The following is a 24711-nucleotide window of genomic DNA, read 5'->3' as shown; positions in this document are numbered from 1 at the left end:
CCTGCTTTAACAAGAACATGGCACATTTGTATTCATTCTTTTTCATTTTTATTGTGAATTGTAAAGCCTTTAGAATAATAATAATAATGGTATTCATTATAGCCTCAAATCTCTTATTAAGAGCATCATTTAGGAAAGCTATGATAGGATCCCATTGATTATTTTGCTATAAAAATTAAATTTTGAATTTACCAAGATGAGCTGCAAAAAATATCAAATCAACTTCTAATAATTTGTATGTCTTTATAATAGAACAAGAAAACAAAACATCTGCAACTTAAAAGAAAAGCCTGGTAAATAGATAATTTAAAATGCAAACTTTTCTGGTGGGAAAAAGCATTTTCTATGGCGGAAAGCTTAAAGCCTGGCTGCAGACGCCATAGACAAGTCAGCACCTCTGGGTCCAAGTGTTCTGTGTAACTCACACGAGAGAAACATATTTAAGTGGGTTTTATTTAAAATAATTTGTTTGGCAAGTTGCATACATCTGGAGTTGATCTATAAAGAGCAATTTCAAAGACAATAAAAAATAAGCTACAGTGCACGTCCTGGAAGTTATTTATGGTGCTCGTTCAGTGCGTGTCCCGCTCTGTGGCTGCGGCGCGGTCACACTGCCTCGGGGTCCAGGCGGCCTGGCGATACCTGCTCAGCTGCCTCACGCCGTTTCTCAGGAGTCCTTTGTCCGTGGCAGCTTTGCGGCAGCCTGGCAGGAAGGCCGCCCCTGGTCTCCAGGAGAGGAAAAGCAAACAAACCTGGGCTTAACAATAAGGTCAGCGTGACACACAGCCCGGGAGCCAGTAAATCCAAACGAGGTTGACATTCTGGGACTCCTCCAGCCGCTCTGCAAGTTTCCAGGCTCCACAGCTGCTGGAAGCGTGGCCAGGCCTGGGCGCAGCCTCCCGCCGCGCCGAGCTCTGCCCCGCGGTGCTCTCCTCTCCCCGGCCGGGGGGAGAGGGCCGAGGACTCTCTGCGCCAGCCAAGCAACTGCAGCTGCAACCCGCTGCCATTGTTTAACTTAGGCCCGTGCCCTGCACTTGGCACATCTGCAGGAGCAGAGCAGAGCAGAGAGAAAAACTACTGACAGGAGCGACTCTGGGCTTGTTACTGCAATGGAGGCTGCTCTACCATCATCTGCTGCCTCGGCCTCCCCAGTGCTGGAATTACAGGTGTGCACGACTGCGTTCAGCACTCAGGGAGTTCTGTTGTCCAGGTCACGTGTGGTGTCGGGGGGCTTCCCACTGAGTGAGAATACGGGGTGTGATCCGACCCACGCTCAGCTCTATAGTCCCAGTTCCGTGGGGACACGCACTACGTGTGAACGCTAGTCCCAGTTCATTGGGGACACGCACTACGTGTGAACGCCAGTCTCTGTTCCGTGGGGACACGCACTACGTGTGAACGCCAGTCCCAGTTCTGTGGGGACACGCACTATGTGTGAACACTAGTCCACTGCATGGGTGAAGAGTCCACCGCTTTGTTGCTTTTATTCCATTTTGGATTTAAGGTCCAGCAAACATGACACTAAATACATGGCAGCTGCTAGGGAGAGAGGGTGCTGGCTGAGAAGCATTTCCCCATCCCTGACTGAAGGAGATGGGAAACGGCTACAGGCCTGGGTGAGAGATGTTTTGTTCATTGAAGTCACTTAGGACCTGGTCCAGCAAGGGCCCAGAGTGTAGGATTTGGTGACGTTTTGCTCAAGCTCCTCGGTATAGATTTTATTTAAAACGTAATAGCTGTGAGTACCTGTACATGTAGACGCACACTTCGAGGATAACAAAGCTCTGCTTGCCAGGCTCTGGTGTCAAACATCTATAATCCTAGCTACTCAGGAGGCTGAGATCTGAGGATCCCAGTTCAAAGCCAGCCAGGGCAGAAAAAGTCTGACTCTTATCTCCAATAAACTACTCAGAGAAAGCTGGAAGTGGTGCTGTGGCTCAAGTGGTAGAGTGCTAGCCTTGAGCACAAAGAAGCTCAGGGACAGTGCCCAGGCCCTGAGTTCAAGCCCCAGGACTAGCAGAGAGAGAGAGACTGCTTCCTGAGACCCTTGACCATTTCATTTCTCCAGGGGAAAGTGGTTGTTGAATTACTGATACAAAAAATGAGATGTCTCTAAGTGTGAAAAAAACATTTTTTCAAGTTTTGAGTGCTTCTCCTATGACTATAAGGTTTCAATGGTATTTAGTATTTCAAAGCGTCATGTTCTGTCTTGAAATCTGTGTAAAGGGTGAGCGGATCGGCTTTTCTCGGGCATACAGAGCAAATGCTAAGCGGATCGGCTTTTCTCAGGCAAATGCTGAGTGGATCAGCTTTTCTTGGGCATACAGAGCAATTGCTTCCAACCAGACTTGACCTCAGCCGACAAGCTGAGAAGTTATGGCAGCAGGCCAACGCTCTGGTGACAGACCAGATCAACGCATGGCGAGATTTTATGATAGCCGTCTTTGGGACAGATAGGAAGACGATTTCTTGGGTTGATGGCTTTGTCATTACATGTGACCCAACTGTACTGTCTGCAGAGTTACTCCGCTATGAACGTAATTTACGCCTGTAGTGTGTACGTAGCATGGCTTTCTAGAGGGACTAAAGCTTAGTCTCCCATTCAGGATATCACAGAGATACTTGAAAAATGTCAAGCTCAGTACTGCTGTCAGATATTCATAATAGAAGTATGACATTAGGCTCTTGAGAATTCTCATGAAACATCTCAAGCTCAGCAGATTTGGGTCTTAGGGGAAATCAATCAAATACTTCTGTTCTTCCTTTTAAATCAGTCAACCAGATGAGAGCATTTAGTAATAGAAGAAAAGGAACTGGGTTCTCTAGATTCCTAGTTTCCCTGGAGCGTACGGCTCGGCAGTTCGATCAGATGATAGCTAGAACTTTGGCTTAAGGTAAGAGATCATTATGGTAGTTACTGTTTCAGGATATCTGTAGCCTTGCTTTGTCTCCTTTCCTGTTGCTTGTGAGAGAGTTGGGCGAGGTTTAGTGAAGAGATTACAGGACTTTCTCCGTGTCCAGCCAGCAGGTCAGCAGCGGAGTCCAGTCCCGGTCAGCGCCTCCTTCAGTACCTCACTGTAGTGATGGGTCCCTGAGCCGTTTCAGGGGATTGAAGAGGAATGTTTAAAGAAGAGATATACAATGGCACAGTTTTGTCCAATTAAAAAGCGCCATGCCTTGGAATAGTAAGAACCCAACTCATCTCGTACCTGACGCGGAAGGCATAATGGCTTTGGGCTCAGCGCTATTCAAACGTGTGTAAGGAGTAGACGATCCCATTCACTCAGGAGTGCATTTCAGTCACCACCAAGTATTTCCCGACACAACCCACCTCCCTCTGTGACTTGAGAGAAACCAGGCGGAGGCCGTGCTCACGCTCGCCCGGAGACGGAGCGAGAGGGCTAGAAGTGGGGAAGATGTGGAGAACAGGTACCTTAATGTCTTCATGTCATGTTCTTGGGGGATCGGTTTTTTTCTTCTTCAAACTTAGCCTTCAATATTAAGCCCTGGTGTGGAGACATCTACCTGAGGGACCAGGTAGACCCTCGAGAATCTGGAACATTCTTATGAGGTCTCGAAGCCACAGGCTTATCCTGTGATGGCACATCCCAGTCCCTCAGAAGGAAGTGAGTCGGGAAAGTTATTTCTCACAGAACGCCGTGCTGATGAGAAGGAGTTCTGCTATTAAATTACTGTTTAATTCAGGGTCATGAGAGCCCGCCATGCCGGGATGAGATTTCCTTGTCTTCGCTGGAAGACGCTGGCTGGGCTGGGAAGGGCCGAGGACCCTGGCTTGTGTCGCACACGTGACCCGCCCTTCCCACTGACGGAAATCCCCTTGATTAGAGGACACTTTAAAAACTCTTTTATTAGGATAACATTTGTGGGCAAGAAAGGATAATTCACACCTTTTTAAATTAACAAAGGTACACATCAGTATGATTCAAATGAATTACTGATATTTGACTGAAGACAATATTAATTTTAAAATAGTATCCTTACACTGCAGCTCATCCATGTCAGTACGGTTATATGCAAGTGATCAAACCAAATGAAAATTCATAGACTCAACATTGATTGTCAGTACTTATCAAATATTGTGCGCTCTAACTTTCTTGAGTTTTGTCTGTCTTCAGCTCTAAATAATCAAAAGCTTATGTTTCTTTGTCCACAGTAGGTATTCAGTGTTTGCTGGATGAAAAAAAGCAAGGAACATTTTTACATTGAGGTTTGCAACACAAAACGACTTTGGAGTATTTCAGTATAAGAACTGTATTTTTGGAGTTTTTCATGAGGAAAAAAATAATATTCCACTAACCAGTTTTAAAATTTGGAACAGAAAACAGATTATTGTTCTTAACGTATAAAACCTGTATTTCCCATATGTTACGGCCACTGGAAAGCGAGAGCTCAAGCACAGGAAGAAGATGGAGAATTGCAGGGCTGGGGTAAAGCTCGGTGGCAAAGTGCTTGCCTAGCAAGTGCAGCGTCCTGGGTTTGATCCCCAGGGCCAACAAAGAGAAGACAAAAAACCCAGTTTAAAAATGAGAAGATGGGAAATGTGAAAGCGCTGAAGAGAAATGAAGACGGAGCTGAGGAGATGAGAGCCAAGACGGGAGACGCACCTGCCTGAACACAGAGCTGCTGAGCGAGGGCAGCGAGCCTGGCGGAGGGAGCCCTGCGCCCCAGCACGCGGCGGGCCGCCCAGGCCTCAGTCAACAAGCACAGCGCCCACCGCCCACCGCCCCACGAGGTCCACACCCCGCAGCGGCGTGTACACACACACTCGATGACCCCTGGGGGAAGAAGCCACTGGAAGGTGCGAAAAGGCTACAGAAAAGATGCACGGCCGAGCCTTGAAGTCGGCTGCAAGGTGTGTGGAAATGGGGTCCAAAGGGGGGAAATTCTGGCAGACAATCGATGGCGGGAGTTTGGCATGGCTGGATAGGAGTATATTAAGTGAATAAATTAAAATACAATTTTGGAGGATGGAGCCAGGATAGGGCCCCATTTTTTTAAGGCAATGATACTTTTTTTTAAGTCCACTCAAACATCAGGTAGCTGTGAGTGCTCGTGACTGAAGCAGGCTTTTGGGTGAGGAAATGGCGTGCTTTGATTCTCTTAGGAAAGGTAAAGCGAGGAGGTGCGGCGTGTGAGCAGCATCTCCGGGGCCGGCGGCGCTGCCCGGTCAGGAGGGGCGGCCTCCGGCCAGCGGCCTCAGCTCGGGCGCACCGCAGCCCGCGCTACAACCCAGCGCGCGAGACGCTGGTTCCCCAGTGTATCTGCCACACAGGCCAGATAAAGCCAAGCCTGGAGCCCGGGTTGGCTCATGTTAACCCCAGTCTTGGAAGCCTTACAAGAACACACTGTGTGGGGTACACCAGAGTTAACTCTTTTTTAAACTGAAGAACTTACGTTAGCTTTCGCGGAGCGCCCTCATGTCACAGCCCCTAGCAAGCTGCAGGTATTTTGCTGGCTGAGATTCGATATTCATTAAGAAATTGGAAACTTTCATGGACATTTTTTCTCTATGTTTTCAAAGTTTAATTTCCTCTTTAGCATCTACTAATCTGCACAAGGATATACATTTTGTTTGTGAGATAACAAGGGTACATTTCTTTTAAAAATGGCATCTAATATTTTCTCTGGATTAAAAAAAATTAAGATGGGGCTAGGAAGGTGGCTCAGTGGTAGAGCGCTTGCCTCGCATGCATGAGGCTCTGGGTTTGATTCCTCAGCACCACATAAGCAGAAAAAAGCCAGAAGTGGTGCTGTGGCTCAAGTGGTAGAGCGCTAGCCTTGAGCTGAAGCTGAGGGACAGCGCCCAGGCCCAGAGTTCAGGCCCCACGACCAACAAAAAATAATAATAATAATATGTATCTATACCTAAGATGGATATAAACCATTTTAGGTATTCACTTGATATATATGTATTATGATGTAGGCATTGTTACACACAGATATGTGTGTGTGGTGGCTATTTTAGATAAGGGCTGTCCAGTAACTTGCTGTAGAAAATTATGTCTATCTTCAGTTCAAATGGTGAAGTGAAATGTGTTTTATTTATGCCATTATAATTGACTGTATTAAGCCACTGTCTGGAATTCCCTGAAGCAACTCTCTTAGACTTGGGTAATAGGTACTCAAGACATTTGAACCTGAGATTCACCTGTTGGAGAAAGAAAAGAGCATTTCCCTCCCTCCTTCCCTCCCTCCCTCCTTTGGCCTCTCTTGTTCCCCTTCTCTGCTTTGGGAAGATGTTATTAATAGCTCTAGGGGGAAGGCCATATCACACTAGTTTTAAAGAGGAGAGAATCAGGACCAGGTAAGTTTTCCACATGCCACAGGCAGTCAGGGCTTGACTCTGCCAGAGAACGTTCGACATCGTTTTCTATTCACATCATATTTGAGGATAATCCCTTCCCCCAAAAAAGTTTAAAAACAAAACAAAAAACCTAGAAAGTCCCCAGGTGCATTGTCTAACTGATCTGTCCACATCCTTGGACCTCTGTCCATGACAAACGAGCTGTGCAAGGAGCTAGCTCTGGTTTGGGAAACATCAGTTTCTATTATTTTTTTTAAGCTGTAGAAAATCTAGTTAAAACATTAGATGTTCTAACTCTTGCTCACTCTTTTCCAAGTTCCAATTTGGAAATATAACCAGGGAGACAAAGGGATCGATGTGGAAGTAACATGTATAATAACATTTTATTTAAAATGTAAAGGCTTTCTCCCCCTCTAACGGAGATCTGTTAGAAGCAAAAGTTAAAAATCTCCACCTAAACGATATATATGCATAATATATAGTTTGCTTCAACCATCAACTTTAGAATTTTATCAATCTTGTAAACTCTAAAAGAAAATATAGGTACACAAATACACTTTAAAAGTCCTAACTTTCCTTTACAAAAGAAAATTTGAATCTCACATTTTTTCCTCATAAATGTACACAGTATGATATGTTAGAAATGTAAGGCTTTCAGAAGGCTTCACAAAACCTGGGGACCATCCTCACCCTCGCCGAAGCGAAAGGACATGACGCAGAACTTTCTTTTCCTTGAGAGGGAACGCGTGGGGTCACTTTTTGTGAAAGAGGAGCGGCTTCACCATCCCCGCCAGGATCTTCGGGAGCTGCGCCGCAATCACCTCCGACATCATCTCCGGGAACTCCACCGCCAGCGCCCGGGACTGGATGAACGTGTTCAGGCAGTACAGATGAAGCTGCTTGACCAGCTGCCGTTGGCAAGCGGGGGGAAACACGGCAAGGAAAACAGTGAGTTCATGCGCTCTCCAGGCATAGCCTCTTTTCTAACAGTAGAATTAACTGACCAAGAGGTTTCTTCCTCTACCAAATGAAAACTCTCCCACTGCCCTCCCACCACAGAAACCTAGAACGACGATCTACACGCAGCGAAACAGCCCAACGATACGAAAGACGTAAAGCAATGAACGTTGCCTGTATTTCCACAGGGTAGCCAAGTGGAATATTTTGGTGCATTTTTCAAGTTTTTTAAAGATGTGTGGGCATGCACACACACACAAACTACTGCACACACACATTCAAAACTCAGTTATTTCAGAAATTCTATTTGTTAATCACCTTTCATTCATATAACAATAGATTGACTATTATGTCCATAACCCAACAGAATGAATCGCAATCTATTATTTTTGTCAAAGGAGTCCAACGTACTTAATTTCACAAGTCACGCGGCACAGCCAGAACACCAAAAGAAGCGGCAGCAGAAACACCCACAGCTCTGTTCTCACCCCGGCTTCCCACACGCAGCTACTTTGAATGATTTGGGGGTGGGGGCAGTGTTTTTGACACATATCTCTATATCTCGAATGCATTTTTTGCCACACAATTTCAGTATTGATACTACACCTTTATGTTGGGTTTGTCTTGTCCTTGATTCCCACTTCCTTTCTTATATGACTTTATTTTGCAAGAGCTCTCTTACATGTTTGTTTCCTCCACATTTATTGCCATCATCGATAAATTCTGACAGCAATGAAAAAGTATCATCTATGTGTGTGTGTGTGTGTGTGTGTCTGCATACATACACACACATGTGTGCAATCCTGTTTGAACTTGGCCTGGGCACTGTTCTTGAGCTTCTTTTGCTCCGTGTTCGTACTCTACCACCTGAACCACACCGCCACTTCCAGCTTTTTTTTTTTTGGTAGTTTACATGGACCTCGTTGCCTGGGCTAACTTCTAACCAGGATCCCTGGATCTCAGCCTCCTGAGTAGCTAGGGTTACAGGCATGGGCCCCTGGCACCCGGCTCAAAGGTATCATCTTAACACAGTTACACTCACTGACATCTACCAGTTCCATTTCCTCCTTGATGTATTTTATGGCTCCAATCTAGACTCAAGGCAGTTTTGCCCGGCTCTTGTGCTAAAATATGATTTTGATTCTTCTTCCTCTAATTACTTCATTGTAACATCCTAAGGTAATTCTTGAAAAAGCCTACATCTAAGAAAAGACTCTCAGGAGACTTTGCAAATAGGAAAACAGGGTTGCCATTATACTTGTGTGATGGTTTGGTTGAAGATCTTCTTTGCCATCACATTCTGTAGGCCTTGTCTCACTGTCTTCCAGCTTCCATTGTTGCTACTCAGAAGTCGAAGAGGATCTCCAAGTGCTAATAATTTGCATATGCTTTGGGCATGGTCTATTCAAGGTAGTCTATTCACTCCCAGGATGCTGATGCATTGTAATAATGTTCTTTGGTTCAGTGGTGTGGTGCCTACATCGGCCCCGTCCTTCCTCCACAATTGCTTTTTATTCTTTGGCATTGCTGGGATTTGAATTAAGGAACTTATACTGGTCAGCTGAGCCATTGCCTCTGTCCCATGTTTTTACTTTAATTACTTTTGAGTATGGCTTCATATTTAGTTAGCCTCACGTTGTGCTAAAATCAAGCATGGCTGGGGTTCTCTCTGTGTGCACCCAGCCCCCAACACCTTTTATTATTATATAGTTTCCTCGATTTTCTGCTGTTCTCTCTGCTGGAATTTTGTTATTCATAGGACCATAGGACTCCAAGATTAATCCTCTAGACTTTGTATCTCTTTCTGATCTTCCGTGATTTGATCTTAAAATTATTTTCACTTCATTTTCAGTTTGTACATCTTAATTATTTAAGTGTCTCTTCTGTATTTAATTGTGCCAAAGTATTTTTCTCACCAAACATTACTCTCTTTTTTTTTTTTGAGTGTTTTTCTATTTTCCTTTCTTGGATACCATGCTATTCTTTACTTTTCTGAAGATCTTACAGATCTTATTCTGTTCTCTACTGGTGCTTTATCCTTCAAGTCACTTTTTATCCTTCTTATTTTTCTCTCTGCTTTTCATCTGAGAGGCTTTACTCAAATAGCTTGTAATCTTGACAGTCTGCTCATAATTCAAGTGTTAGGCCCTCGGAATTTGACCTGGTGAGTAGATAGCTTTTTATGTCTTGACTGTCATTTTAATGTGATTTCTAAACCCAACGGTAATAAAAGTCTGTATTCAGTATGTCTTGACTAGCCACATATCTAACCACACATCTTCTTTTATTAATATAGTTAAGGTGTTGGGCACCTCTGGAGCTTTGCCATAGCAAAGGGGAAAGAAACCAAAAACAACCCAGAAGGAACTTAAAGAATTCAAATTCTTGCCTAGTTATTTCTTCAAGATAAAGCCTAAAAACAAATTTGGAAAGCATGCAGATTTTAGCTCTTGATACGTAGTTTCTGACTGCCTGTCGGCAGTTATTTGTCATTCCATCCATACTTTTGTTGTTAGTGTATATTCATGAACTTGTGTAATTTTAAATTTTTATTTTTTGCCAGTCCTGGGGCTTGAAATCAGGGCCTGGGCACTGTGTCTGAGCTTTTGTGCTCAAGGCTAGAGCTCTACCTCTTGAGCCACAGCTCCACTTCCAGTTTTGTTTTTTGTTTCTTGTTTTGAGTGGTTAATAGAGGTAAGAGTCTTACAGACTTTCCTGACCAGGGTTGGCTTCAAACCGAGATCTCAGATCTCAGCCTCCTAAATAGCTAGGTACCTGCCACCAGCGCCCGGCTATTTTTCTGATTTTAAGGCAAAAACACTTTGGATCATACTGTAGAAACTGTGCCCCAATTCCTATGGATATTACTCCTCAGCTATACAAATACCAGTAAACAGGAGCATGTTTGATCCCTCCGAGCTGTGAGGTGCAAGCACAGTTAGAGCACAGGACGTGAAGCATACAGACCGAGCAGAGTTTACGTTGAACATGTGAAAAGTTGAGGGAAGGACTGATGGTGTCCCGGCACGGGGGTACTTACGTCGTGCAAGTTATCCAGGAGTTTTGTGAGCTGGTAGAAGCGCTGGGAGCTGGGCACCATGCCTTTCTGCCTCAAGCCGATGGCCTTGATCAGCTCCCGGATGTAGCTGGACCTCATTTCTTCAAACTGGCTCTGACTCCTCAGGCCTTCCAAAGGAACTGCAGCAAGCAATTGCGGTCACAGTGGTGTTAGACGTTTGCCACGCAGCAGGCTCGGCGAGATCTCGGGTTTCTCCGGGACATTTTCCCCTTGTCCTGCGAAGCTCTGTGACTGGGCGTTAGAGGATTATTCCCCACAAGTTTATCACTTTTTTGTGTGGTTGCATTCTAAATTTCTTCATTCCATTTTGTGATGCCTTCTTGCTAATATGGAAAGAAAGCTATGGGCTATTTAAATATCTCATATCCACCCACTTAGGTTGTTTAAAAAAAATACTTGTTTTTAATCTGAGCAATGTGGGGTGGAAGGCCTTTGTGTTTCTGATATATGAAAATGCCACTTTCTTTTTTTTTTTTTGGTCTGGTTGTGGGGCCTGAACTCCGGGCCTGGGCACTGTCCCTCAGCTCTTCAGCTCAAGGCTAGCGCTCTACCACTTGAGCCACAGCGCCACTTCCGGCTTTTTTCTTTTTGCTTATGTGATGCTAAGGAATTGAACCCAGGGCCTCAGGCATGCAAGGCAAGCGCTCTACCACTGAGCCACCTTCCCAGCTGAAAATGCCACTTTCAAAACTTCTCACTTCCAATCCTTGTGGTTCTCATTTCTGAATCACAATGTACGGATGTGCTCAACAGCTCCTGACCTGAGAGGGTACCGGCGGTGGTGGGTACTCATGAGGATGTTGCTGAGCCAGATTAGGGCATGAGTGAATGGCTCAGATTCTCTCCTCTGAAATCTCTGTGCTGCTCCTCAGATCTTAGGCACACTCCTCACCCTGGGATCTTCACCACAGAATCCGTTCCACCTTTGTTTTTCTCCCAAACCTTCTAGTTCCTTCTGTTGTTCCTTCTCCTTTTCTCCAGTAACTTTACTGCCCCATCCCTGACTTCCTTGCTTCACTTCTTAATTTGCTGCACTTCTTAAAAAACAGAAAAGCAAAAAATCCTGCAACCTTATGTGAACTTCCTCTGCAGTAATAACCAGATGGTGGACAGCAAAGTCACACAGCTGCTGGATTTATGACCTGACCCTTAGCAGTATTTCTGTAATGAAGTGCACTTAGTTTAAAGGCAACAATATGTGCCTAGCAAAGAGAAATACACTAAAAAAATTTTTAAGCCTATGTATTATATGCACCCTAATGCATCCCTGAATTCCACTCCTCTTGCTAAGAAAGGCTACTCATACACATGAAAGAAAACCTAAGCTTTGGGCTTTGAATTTTTAATTGCTGAGATCCGGAATGGAAGGGGTTCTCTGGAGGACAGTATGGCAACAGGAAATGTTTGCCCATTTTAAAACAATTCCAGGTGTGGTGGCACACACCTTTAATCTCATCACTCAAAAGGCTGAAGCAGTAGGATCACAAGTGTGAGGTCTGCCTGGGCTACAGAGTGACGCCCTGTCTTTAAATCAAAACAGCATCATGTCCCTGTTTGTATGTCTACACGTATGTGCAAGTACCTCTGATCTCTTCCCTCAACTATCTCTTCAAAACATGGACACCTCTTTTAGGTTTCCAAAGAATGCCCACATTTCCCTCACTGATAAACATGAACAATAACTTTTCCCGGAGTTATTTTTCTTAACACTTTCTTAATCAAACCCTTGCCCAAGATTTTGGTGTCACTTTGGAGGGATTAGCGGTAAGAAGCTGTGTTCAACCGGCCACCTCTTCCTGGAGCTCTGTGTGATCGTTCTTATCGACAAATAGGGAGCTGAACTTGGTAGTTACCTATTTCTCCTTTGCCAGCTTACCCTTTGGGATCGGGAAAGAATCTGTTTCCCCTTGACTCACAGGGATTTGCGGGAAGGGTTGCTGGAGCAATGTTCCCAGTGCTCCCTTTTACTCTTGTCATCTTTCCAGTAGGATCTCATGTGTATGCCCCGCCTCCTCCCGTGTGTGCTCCCCGCGTGGCGGGGGTGACAGTTGTGTGTCACCATGCGCAGCCTGGGGTTGGCTGGGATGGGGTCTGGAGAGCTGATTTTGGTGCTAGTTTTGAGTGGCCTTCCTCACCATCTCCCCTCCCGCCCAGCGTCTAGCGCGGGTCCCCCATCCCCTCCCGCCCAGCGTCTAGCGTAGGTCCCCCATCCCCTCCTGCCCAGCGTCTAGTGTGGGTCACCCCTCCCCTCCCGCCCAGCGTCCAGGGCTGTGTCCGTTTCCGCGTCACGCGTGCTCGCTCACTTGTGTTCAGCAGCAGCAGCACTTTCATGCAGAGGAACTCCTCGTGGCTGACCTGCAGCTTGACGAACTCCTGGGGGATCTGCCACATGGTGAGGCACAGGGAATACAGCGACGACTCCTTCATGCGCTGCCTTGCCGCGCGCGCGGGGAGAGAGCCACAGGAAACCACGTCTCAGCCGCCTGAGAGACTGCTCAGCGCTGCTCGGGCGGCTGAGGGTCCACTGTCATTAGGAAGCAAGCTCGGCATGCGGAATTTCGGATATCTTTCATGTATTCCACTGTGTGGCACTAATGATGGAGGCCACAGATTGTGAAAGTTAGAGGAGCAGAGGCGCAGGAGGTGAGAGCAGAGAGGAAGATAGAGGCGCAGGAGGTGAGTGTAGGGGAAGATAGCGTTGTAGGAGGTGACAGTGGAGAGGAAGGACGTACTTATTCACTCATGTGTCCCTGGCAACACACGTGCACGGATGTGTGTAACTGTGTGTGCACGCATCTGCACAGGCCCGTGGGCGAACGGCTTCCGTTGCCCTGCAGAGGGAGGAGGTTCCGGCGGCGGCATGCCAGAGCACAGAGGACAAGCAAGCCTCAAGTGACCAGCAAGGCTCTGGCGCCAGAGGAGCGTGGCCTCCGGGTGGCGGCCTCCGGGCGGCGGCCTCCGGGCAGCCTCCAGGCAGCTAGGATTCTTGAAACATTTTGAAAGTAAGCCCCCGGTCTGGTTTTCCTGCAGGAGGGTATTCAGTGCTTTTGCTTTTTGAAGGTAAGTCAATACTTCAAGCAAAGCCACCTCTAATTTATTTCATTATTCCATTAATACCAACGCCTAAAGCTAAATTTGGTAAAGAAAGCATTTAATTTTGTGTTAAGGGTGTTGAGACATTTTTTATTTTTCTGTGCCAAACCTGGGGCTTGACCTCAGGACCTGAGCTTGAACTCTGCCCCTGAGCTTTTTTGGCTCAAAGCTAGTGCTCTACCAGTTGAGCCACAGCTCTACTTTTTGGCTTATTTTTGATGGTTAATTAGAGATAGAGCCTCAGACTTTCCTGCCCAGGCTTCAAACTGTGCTCCTCAGATCTCAGCCTCCTGAGCAGCTGGGATGACAGGCGTGAGCCACCAGCACCCGCTTGCAGTGTCTATCTTGATACGTTTTTGAAGAATGAGAGATCTCAGACCACTTCCGACAAGAGTGCACATTGGAAGGAGAGGAACAGCTATGGTCCCAGGTTCCTGGGGAGGCTCTGGGTGGACAGTGAGGCGCGTGAAGATGGCAGGTCATGCTGAGGGGCCTTTGGAAAGTTCCACCACTAAGGATGCCCAGCATGCGAGCGCTGACCACCAACTGGAGGGAGCCCTGGCACACCCCCCATGCTGCTAGTGAGCCCCAGCATACCCCCCATGCTGCTAGTGAGCCCCAGCACACCCCCCATTCTGCTAGTGAGCCCCAGCACACCCCCATGCTGCTAGTGAGCCCCGGCACACCCCCCATGCTGCTAGTGAGCCCCAGCACGCCCCCCAGTACTGCCAGCGTGAGGCCCGGAGCCCCACAAGGCACTACTCACTCATTCAGGATCAGGTCCGGCGCGAAGTAGAGCATCTGCCCGCTGACGTGCTTGTAGGAGCGCCAGCCCAGCCCAAACACCATGAGGCTCATCCACGAGTACTGGATCAGCGTGATCTGGTCGTCGATGTGCAAGTTTCGAAAACCTGCGGGACCACTGAAGGGTTAATTCAGGCCACGCACCCATCGTGACAGTCCCTTGTTCAGCCACGCGGCTGGGACTCGGTGGTGGCAGCTGTAAGAAAGGCCGTGTTTGCTCTCCCCAGATTCAGGGGACGTTCATAAGCAGGGCGGCCCGAACGCGGAGCCCAGCTGCACCTGGGGAAATGTTTGGTGACTCCGCTGCCCCTCCCCCCTTCCCCAACACCCCTCATCGAGACCTGCGCATGTGCACCGGGGGTAGGAAGAGGAATACGATCCAAGCACTGCCCTCAACAAACCCGTAACCAATCCGCGGAAGAGACGCGCGCACAATGACTAGAACACGGGGCACGGGGAGCTGGAAGGTGACCGCTTTTAGTTGTTGTTCAGCTAGGGTTCAGTGCAGTTGCCCAGCAGAGGCCGCAGGCCGCAGGCTCCACTGGGCAGGCACCTCCATCCTGGCCTTGTGGGTTGCTGTGGGGTCTGGTTAACGTTTTGCCTGTGGTGACCTTGAACTGCAATCCTCCTAATCTTGGCCTCCCAAGTAGCTGGGATTACAAACATGAGCTACTGTACCAGGCCTACTTTCGCTCACTCTTATGTCCTTCAAAAGAAAGTATTTTACAGTATTTAAGTGTCTGACACAATTTATTCAGTGTTTTTTTCACATTGCCTTTTAATCTCTTACTAGTTTGAAATTTTTAATTTAATTGTTCTTTATTTGAAAATAGACTGTTTATATTTACATTCACTTTGTACTCTGTCTTTTTTCTTTTCGGGTTTTTGTTTGTTTTGTCAGGCCCAGGGTTTGATCTCAGGGCCTGGGTGCTGTCCCTGAACTTCTTTCGCTCAAGGTTAGAACTCTACCACTTGAGCCACAGCGCCACATCTAGCATTTCCTGAGTAGTTTATTGGAGATAAGAGGCTCCTGGGTTTCTCTGCCCAGGCTGGCTTTGAGTCATGATCCTCAGATCTCAGCCTCCTGACTCCCTAGGAGTGCAGCCATGAGTCACCAGTGCTTTTCTGTTTTCGCATTCTAGGATTGTTAATGACATGAAACAGAGGAATGCTTGTAACATAAAGGACAGTTTTTAACATATAAAAAACAGTTACCAGTATTGCTAACAAGAAGTATATTTCTAGGCTGGGAAGGTGGCTTAGTGGTAGAGTGCTTGCCTAGCATGCATGAAGCCCTGGGTTCGATTCCTCAGCACCACATAAACAGAAAAAAAAAAACAGTAGTAGCACTGTGGCTCAAGTGGTAGAGCTGTAGCCTTGAGCAAAAGAAACTCAGGGACAGTGCCCAGACCCTGAGTGTAAGCGCTAGGACTGACAATACACACACGCACACACACACACACACACACACACACACACGCACAAGTCTGTCTCCATCTGACAGACAAAACTCAGAAAGTCCCTCTCCTTAGCTCCTGGCGGCCTTCCCTGGGATAAGCAGCTGTACGGTGTCCCGTGGCTTCCACACCTGCGCTGCAGGGCGGTGTCCGCGCGCACTGTGATCGCATCCGTTATTTTATACTTAAAGAAGGAACACCGAGGACAGATTCCCATGGTGATGATCAGGAAAATTCCGAGTATGAGAAGAAAATGGAACACCTTCACACAGATGCAGCAGATGACCATTAATTGTACTTAGTGACTACTATGAAAAATACCCTTTTATCTGAAGTGACTTGACCTGATAATTCCAGAAAGAAAACTTTGGTAAGAAGCTGCCTGGTTCTCAATGCTTTTAAAAAAGTGTAAAGAACATACAGGAGAGGAGATTCACTGTGAGCTGCGCTTGCTTCAGGGGTGGGGATACAGAATGCAGGATGGGGCCCTGCAGGTGGTCACGCCTGTCATCCCAGCTACTCCGGAGGCTGAGATCTGAGGACTGCAGTTCAAAGCCAGCCCAGGCAGGAAAGTCCGGGAGACTTATCTCCAGCTAACCACCAGAAAAGCGGAAGTGGCACTTTGGCTCAAGTGGTAGAGAGCTAGCCTAGAACAAAAACCTCAGGGACAGTGTCCAGGCCTTGAGTTCAAGCCTCATGACAGACCAAAAGAAAAAGAAAAAAAAAATATATATATATATACTCATACATGCTCCCCCAAAAATAAAATGTCAGGGAGTGTAAACAAGGGCAGAGCGTCATCTATAACACTATCTATATGTATTATATAAATAGATGATATATGAAATCAGCAGCTTCTGACACATCATGTGGGATCTCACACAAGCATGGATCTTGAAGGCTGTAGAAAAGTTCTGATACCCGGCTAGGAAGGTGGCTCAGTGGTAGAGCGCTTGCCTTGCATGCATGAGACCCTGGGTTCAATTCCTCAGTGCCACATAACCAGAAAAAGCCGGAAGTGGCGCTGTGGCTCAAGTGGTAGAGCGCTAGCCTTGAGCTGAAGAGCTGAGGAACAGCGCCCAGGCCCCATGACCAGACCAAAAAAAAAAAAGAAAGAAAAGTTCTGATACCATTCTGTGGGCACCAACCTACGTTTACTACGTTTACTACCAGGGGTGGGATGCCTTACTGACCTAAGGCAACAGCCCTTATGACAGAAACTTCTCTATCAGTTCTGTACTTAAAAGTTGCTTGTTTTTTGTCTTTTGGACAGGCCTCATTATGCAGCCCAGGCTGGCCTTGAACCCATGAGCCTCGTGCCTCCATCCTCTCCAGCGCGCTGGGAGTCCAAGTGTCCACTACCTGGCCTGTGCTAAGTCGCTTCTCTGCACCCAGTGGCGGGCGTGACGCCGGGCGCACAGATAGCAGAGGCGCCCGTGGTCCGTGAGGTGGGCAGAAAGCAGAGCACAGCACGACCACTCCGGCTGACAAGTGCAGCAGAGACGTGGAAGGACCAGGGAAGGTTCTGGAAGACCATCCAGAGTGAGTAGGGGAAGACGCTGGGAATGAGGAGGCTCCAGCAGGGGAAGCAGCATGGGGGGAGGCGCGTGGGGGGAGCTGTGGGGGACCCCACAGAGGTGGGGGGAGGCTCAGGGGGGCCCACAGAGGTGGGGGGAGGGCACAGGGGGGCACACCGAGGCGTAGGGGGAGGGCGCAAGGGGGGGCACACAGAGGCGTGGGGGGCGCAGGGGGGGCACACAGAGGCGTGGGGGGAGAGCGCAAGGGGGCGCACACAGAGGCGTGGGTGGCGCGGGGGGCACACAGACGTGGGGGGAGGGCACAGGGGGGCACACAGAGACATGGGGGGCGCAGGGGGCACACAGAGATATGGGGGGGCCACGGGGGTGCACAGGGCATCCTGCACAGGCAGCCACTGGGCGCTGCACTCCGGAGGCGCAGAGGCAGAGACCCCAGCTCTCACACCGAGCAGTCTCACCCGACTTCATCAGCGAATGACAGAACAGTTCTCTGTGTGCAGACACGATTCCCAGATGCCAGACACACTGCGTCTGACACATCCACCCAGGAGCCCGGCCTCGCAGCTGACACGTCCACGCCAGGAGCCCAGCCTCGCAGCTGACACGTCCACCCAGGAGCCCGGCCTCGCAGCTGACACGTCCACCCAGGAGCCCGGCCTCGCAGCTGACACGTCCACGCCAGGAGCCCAGCCTCGCAGCTGACACGTCACCCAGGAGCCCAGCCTCGCGTCTGACACGTCACCCAGGAGCCCGGCCTCGGGCGTGGCGCTCTGCCCGCATGGTGTAATGGTTAGGTCTTGCACACTGCTGGTGTCTAATAGCGGGGGGCTGGCTGGCTCAGGGAGCAGGAACTGTGGCTTTGGTTCACGTCAGCCGACAGGATTTGGGGTAGCTAATGACACGTGTTCCTCCCGGGCCAAAATTGTCACTGGAGCTCATGGACCATTGCGTCAGTGACTCGTGCAGTCTGAGGAAGAAGCACGGCTCCACCGGAGCTCAGGCCACGCCGCCCGTGTGATGCCACGGGAGCTCAGGCCACGCCGCCCGTGTGACACCACGGGAGCTCAGGCCACGCCGCCCGTGGTGATGTCACAAAAGCTCAGGCCACGCCGCCTGTGTGACGCCACAGGAGCTCAGGCCACGCCGCCTGTGGTGACGCCACAGGAGCTCAGGCCACACCACCCGTGCGACGCCACGGGAGCTCAGGCCACGCCGCCCGTGTGACACCACGGGAGCTCAGGCCACGCCACCCGTGTGACGCCACGGGAGCTCAGGCCACGCCACCCGTGTGACACCACGGGAGCTCAGGCCACGCCGCCCGTGTGACGCCACGGGAGCTCATGCCACGCCACCCGTGTGACACCACGGGAGCTCAGGCCACGCCACCCGTGTGACCACGGGAGCTCAGGCCACGCCACCCGTGTGACCACGGGAGCTCAGGCCACGCCGCCCGTGGCGACTCCACGGGAGCTCAGGCCACACCGGCCGTGTGACCACGGGAGCTCAGGCCACGCCGCCCGTGGTGACACCACCGGATCTCAGGCCACGCCGCCTGTGGGCAATGCCACGCTTCCTTGTTCTACTGAATGGATGCGCCCGTGTGCACCCATGTTGTTCTGTAAGGCTACACATAAATTACATTTTGCAACATAAAAAAAATAGTTGCCACCCAAATTCAATGTAAAAATTCTCTTTCTTTCTTAAGGTTACATGAGAGTCAAAAAAATCTGGACTTATAACTGTGCTTAAAAGCTGAGCTTGGATACACAGTGAATAAATTACCTTCTTAATTGCATATTGTCTACTCTTAAGCAAGAAAGAACCTGCAAAATGCAAACAAAAGGGATGTGACCAAAAAAAATCAACAAAGAAATCACTATTTCTAAATAAGAGAAAGCCTAGAAAATTAAAAACACATTTTTAAACAGCATAATTTATCAATGCTGTTATGACATTTTGCTTAGTAAAGGTCTATCAAACTCAATAACCCCTCACAGCAAGTTTTAAATATTCAGAACTTCTCTAATAGAAAAAAAATTACCTGTCTAAGGTCTTTTAACTAGAATAAAGATAAGGACTGGGCATTTTGGATTTTTCTATAAAATTACTTCATCTCCATTAGAATACTGGCTTTCATTAACTTTGAGCAATGCTTATTTTTTTAAAAAAGATTCAACAAACAGGAATCTATTTTTCTGTTTTGTATAACCTTGAATGTTCAATTATAATTCATCTATTATATTTCAAACCTTTCAAGGAGAATGAATAATAACCAAGAAATGTATTAAGGCAAATTGGACAGGAATTCTTTTTATAAAAAAATCATTGAATTTACTTGATGACCAAAAAGACATAATACATTTAATTCTTGATCAGATATTAGAAAAATAAATTGGTCTCCAGAAAGTATAAGGATATTACGGATGCAAAGAGAATGTGATTGTTTTGGAGAAAATACAAGGGGGGAGGGGTGTATTTCTAAGTACGAGCTCAGTGCCCCTCCCTCACTGTCCTGAGGTGTGACCGGGAGAGTGTCATCCTGTAACTCCTCAGGGAAGCCAGGGCCCAGGGAAGCCAGGGCCCAGGGAAGCCAGCGCAGCACCCCCCCCCCCCCAGACGAGAGAAGCCTGGCGATCACAGGCCAACGTCTGGTTGCTGGGAGTAAATCATAGGAAATAATGATCCAGAGGTTCACTTGGCCACCTCCAGATGACTTACTTAGGCTTAGGGCCTCTGGTTCTTCACTGACCTTGGAAGCCTCACTGTGCCCTGAGTGCAGTTAGGGTCTGTCAGTGAGTGGGTTTTATTTCACACCGCATGGGACCACCACCATGGGAGGGCATTCTCAATCACAGTGTGTCCACCTCGGGGCTCATTACCTGGCAGGGACTTGGACCACTTGACCACGGACAGCAGCTGCCTCTCGCCCAGCTGGTTCAGGCTGGTCAGCAGGGAGCTGGAGGTATCCGGCTTTGTGTTGTCGTGTCCCGCGTAGACCACCTCGGGCTCGATGCTCATGAGCAGGTTGATGAGGGACGGCATCAGCTGGACCTCCTGGCTTGGTGAGAAGGTGATCCTCTGGCCCAGGGCGGGGCCTTCGCTCGGGAGGCCCACGGACTGAGGGAGCGTCACGCCGTCCAGGGCACGGACCACCCGGACCTTATTGAACTTTTTGAACTTACGACCTAGAGAAGAAAAGGGGAGAGAAAGAACACGGGAGGCCAGGTGAGTGCCGAACACCCTCCCCATGTGCCGTTTGTGTTAAGCCTCAAGATCATAGCATCATAGATGTTAGCGTCACACCAAGGACAGAGATAAATCCCGAAAGGTAGCCTTGGGCTTGGATGAGAAATAACAGTGCTGAGTGTGAGCGGGGTCACGAGGCTCTGCGGGAAGAGACAGCGCCCGAAGCCAGAGCTCCGCACCCACCACACAGCCAAGATCGCTTCCCAGAGCTAGTGCGGCGGCCTCCCCCGGGACAATCGCGGAGTCCTGAACTACGCTGCATTAAGAATATGCATAGATATGAAACGGTATAACATCTTTTTTTTTTTTTTTGCAGCCTCGCAAGTTCCTAGATTCTGTGAAACCGGTCTTTGAATCACAATAAGGACAAAAGCAAGGAGTCGTCTTGTGGTGGGGGAGAGACGGAGGCTGCAGCCCGTGGTCCATGCTGGGGGACATTTCTGGGATTTCTCGTCCCATGAATTCTCGCGTTAGGAAGGAAATGGCTTGGAGCCGCTGAGTGGAATTTGCCTTTTGAGGATGGAGGCAGGAGACCAGGGCTCTCCCCCATGGGCTCCTCACAGCCGCTGTTCACAGGGTGCACAGCTTGGCAGGAAGGTCACCTGGGTTTCAGTCGCGTGGTGGTGCGTCAGGAATGAGCGGCTGGTCCACTGGAAGGAGGCCTGCTCACGCTGACTGTGGTCTCGCCGAGGTCACCTGACCGCGGGAGGCCCCATCTGGCTGGCAGCTTCCAGTTCACTCCACACGAGCGTTCGTAAAAACACCTCTGAGCTTGTTAGATGGTTGGCAGCAGAGCATGGATCCTGGGCCTTTAGACAAGACGTGGACTGTCCACTTTGCTCAGTTGCCAGCACAGACTGGCAGAAGGCCAGCGGGCTCAAGTCTTGCTGCTCTTCCCCGTTCATTTACCTGCTGTGTCTGCGATCACTGCGATTTCCGAGCTCGGGCAGTGCTGTGCTGCTGCAGGGTCGCGCCTGCTGCGCAGTCAGACACATGGAGACCACACCCGTGCTATACTCACGCAGAGCAGAGCCAGAACGCAGAGCGAAGGGGACAACTTCCAGGTGGATAAAAGAAGAGGACACAGACTCCGGTGCGGAGATCAAATGGGCTCCGGGGGAAGGGGTGGGAAGAAGAGCGAGGAACGCGCGAGGATGCGCTGCTGTGCTCCGGAGGCTGCGTGCGCGAGCACAGGGCCGCCCATCAGCCTCATCCTGAGCCCAGGGCCGCCCATCAGCCTCGTCCTGAGCCATGACGGCCGTCCGCTCCCGCGTGGGAGAGAGGATGAGCAGTGAGGAACTGCCCCACCCTGGGACGGCTGGAGGCCGGGCTGCCTTCCCACTCAGACGTCCCCAGCGGCGGCTAAGGCAGGAGCTGCCTTGTCATTCAGCACCCCAAAAGCTGCCTCCAACCTTGTCCCCATCACCAAGGTGACGTCAGCCTTCGCTGGGCTCTGACCCTCACGCTCCTAATAACCCAATTTCCTGCCGCCTTCTGCCCCTGGCAGGTCTGCTCATAAGCCTAGGCTTCCTGAGTCTCTGGGGGCAAGAGGGAGACACATGACAAAAGCAAAACCGAAGCGGGGAGCCATTTGGAACCAGGTCTCGCAGGTCTTATTTCACCAGAGCAACCCTTGGAAAGGAACCTTCGCATCTCCATCGGGGGGTCCTGGCCGCGCCCAGGCTCCCACGGTGAGTGGGTTTGGGGTGCGGAGGTCGGTCCGGGCTACATTTACTCTCTCATCGCTCAATCCTTCCTTCACGCCCCAGCCACTCACTCCCCAGAGCCCAGCGTGGCCAGCAGCCTGCTGCCCGCAGAGCGCAGCCTCCCTGCGGCTGCTGGGACGGAGGAGGGAGGCGCTCTTCCTGAGAGGGCTCACCCCAGACCACGAAGTGGGAGGGATTGAAGGAATGCGGGGGGGGGGCAGGGCCCCCAGTGCTGCCCTGTCCAGCGGCTGGCATTTTGAATTCTAAAGACTACTTCCTCTTTGGGATCCAATCAGGCAATGTCTAATCAGAGGACAAGTCTATTAAGAATTTTGAAAAAATAATGCCTAGTATTTACAAGATTCTTTCCTGAAAGGGCTAAAGGGTGATAGTGTTGCCAAGGCCGCGATCCGCTGCCTACTGTCACTGTTAGTTTTGTTCTTAAAAAATAATCAGCCTCTCTGTTAGAGGTGTGGACGTCTTCAGCCTCTCTGTTGGAGGTGCGGGGCGTCTTCAGCTGCTCTGTTGGAGGTGGGGGGCGTCTTCAGCTGCTCTGTTGGAGGTGGGGGGCGTCTTCAGCCTCTCTGTTGGAGGTGTGGGGCGTCTTCCTCCGGTCGGCGCTCAGAGGAGGCGGCAGAGAGCCAGGCCACCCCTTTTCACCCATTAACTACCTCCCCAAATTTTAATTTGGGGACGCATTTCTTTAGACTGATTTTATCTGGTGATATTTGCTTTGGAGATCAAGCCTACGATTTATTACTCCATTATCTAGCATCGGGTCACAATTTTCGATAAGTCATTTGACTGTGATGTTATTACAATGCAGTCAGCCATAACAGTCTCTCTGCCTCCCCCGTCCTTACATTCTGGAGCTTGGACTCGGGACCTTATACTCTCTCACTGGACTTTCACTCAAGGTTTGTGCTCTGTCACTGGAGCCACACCTCCACTTCCAGCTTTTTAATGGTTAATTGGAGACAAGAATCTCTTTTCTGCTTGGTCTGCCATTGAATCCTGATCCTCAGATCTCAGGGTCCTGAGTCACTAGTGCTCAGCTATACGCCGTATCCCACTTACCATCCTATGAAATATGAACCGCAAAGACCCACGTGTCTTCAGTTGTGTCTGACCGCAGTTCCAGTACGGGGAGGATTGTTTTCTGATATGTCTGACACCTCATGCAATGTTCAGCTAAGGTCCCGGAGGAAAAAGAGACTAAAGCTAGAGATGTTCGGGTCAGTAACGAGGCACACGGATGTAACCTCCGTGGGGTCTGTGGGATGGAGGCTTGAGGAAAGTGCGAGGCGTCTCCGTGTCACTGGCCGGGCGGTGAGGCTCGATCCCCGTGCCCCTGCTGTGCTGACTCCGTGGTGGAGATGGCTCTGCTGGCTCAGCACCAAAGCCGGACTTCCTGCATGCCGCGACTCTCCTCAGAACCCGTCTACGCTCCCAGCTCTGCCCCCAGCCCCCAGCTCTGCCCCCAGCCGCCATCCCAGCCAGCGCCAGCGAATGCCGGCCAGAGAGCGCGTGCTCTCCGCCCATGCTGCAGCAAGTCCCCAGCAGCCCCTCCCGTCCCCACCCACCGCGGGCCTGGAGCCGCTGGGTCAGTCCTCAGTCCCCCAGCCCGGCGGCCACCCTCCCGTGACCCCGCACGCTCCCACACCTCTGCCCCGCGTGGCCACTCGGCCTCCGCGTCTGCTCTTTATCGTCACAGTAACACGGAGTGCCCAGATTCGGCCGGGGGCCACACAGCCCCTCTCTGGCCCAATCTAGCTTGTCTCCCCTCTGGGCTGACTGCCATTCACAGCTCCAGCCGCCCGTCCAGAGCTCCAGACCTGTGATGGCGGCTCGGCCTCCCACGGGCCACAGGCCACCTGACCGACCAGAGCACGATGCGGAGCAGCGGCCCAGCGACAGCCTGACCGACCACCGTCCGTCCAGAGCACAGCGCGGCCCAGCGGCAGCCTCCCGCGTGGCATCCGACCCCGTCCGGCAGCGCCCGTGCGCGCCGTCCTCTCTTGGACGGTTCTGTCTCCGCAGCAGAGCGAGCCTGGGCAAGCCTCCTCCTCAGCACGTCCAGGACCACTGAGCTCAGGATGAACTCCGGGCGCTATGAGGTCATCTGGGCCGTCCCCCCGCGGTCCCCCGCAACCTCCTTGCTGTCCCCCACTGCACCCGCACAGACGCGCCACTGTGCTCAGCCTGGCAGCGCCCCGCCAAGTGACATTACTCCACACGTTCACCTCTCCCTGCTCGGCCCTCAGCAAACCGCACGTACAGCAGAAGCTCCTGTACCACGGGCAACGCCAGACCGCCTTCTCATACTCAAGGTGCGGAGCACATCAGTTCTACACGGAACTGAGTCCTTGAAGGCTGCAGAGAAACCCACAGGAGGTCTTGGGGGAGATGCGGTCTGAGGGGGGAGACACAGTCTGAGGGGGTAGACAATCTGAGGGGGGAGTTACAGTCTGGGGGAGGCACAGTCTGAGGGGGGAGGTGCAGTCTG

At 50.2% G+C, this 24711-nt stretch overlaps 1 protein-coding gene across 1 annotated transcript in view; it reads right to left on the bottom strand.

Moving 5' to 3' along the window:
* Positions 1–7014: 7014 nt before the first annotated feature.
* Pgr (progesterone receptor) overlaps positions 7015–24711 on the bottom strand; it is a 98158-nt gene continuing 80461 nt past the window's right edge. Inside the window, exons 5-9 of the mRNA XM_013009534.1 lie at positions 20133–20438; positions 14221–14365; positions 12665–12795; positions 10323–10480; positions 7015–7233 (exon numbers count right to left, since the gene is read on the bottom strand). Coding sequence (XP_012864988.1) covers positions 7078–7233; positions 10323–10480; positions 12665–12795; positions 14221–14365; positions 20133–20438 — 896 coding nt within the window. The 3' untranslated portion in view covers positions 7015–7077. The remainder of the gene's footprint in view (positions 7234–10322; positions 10481–12664; positions 12796–14220; positions 14366–20132; positions 20439–24711) is intronic.

Source organism: Dipodomys ordii, unplaced genomic scaffold (assembly GCF_000151885.1).
Source record: "Dipodomys ordii isolate 6190 unplaced genomic scaffold, Dord_2.0 Scaffold10, whole genome shotgun sequence".
Lineage (NCBI taxonomy): Eukaryota > Metazoa > Chordata > Mammalia > Rodentia > Heteromyidae > Dipodomys > Dipodomys ordii.
This window is presented reverse-complemented; position numbering and strand designations above follow the sequence as displayed.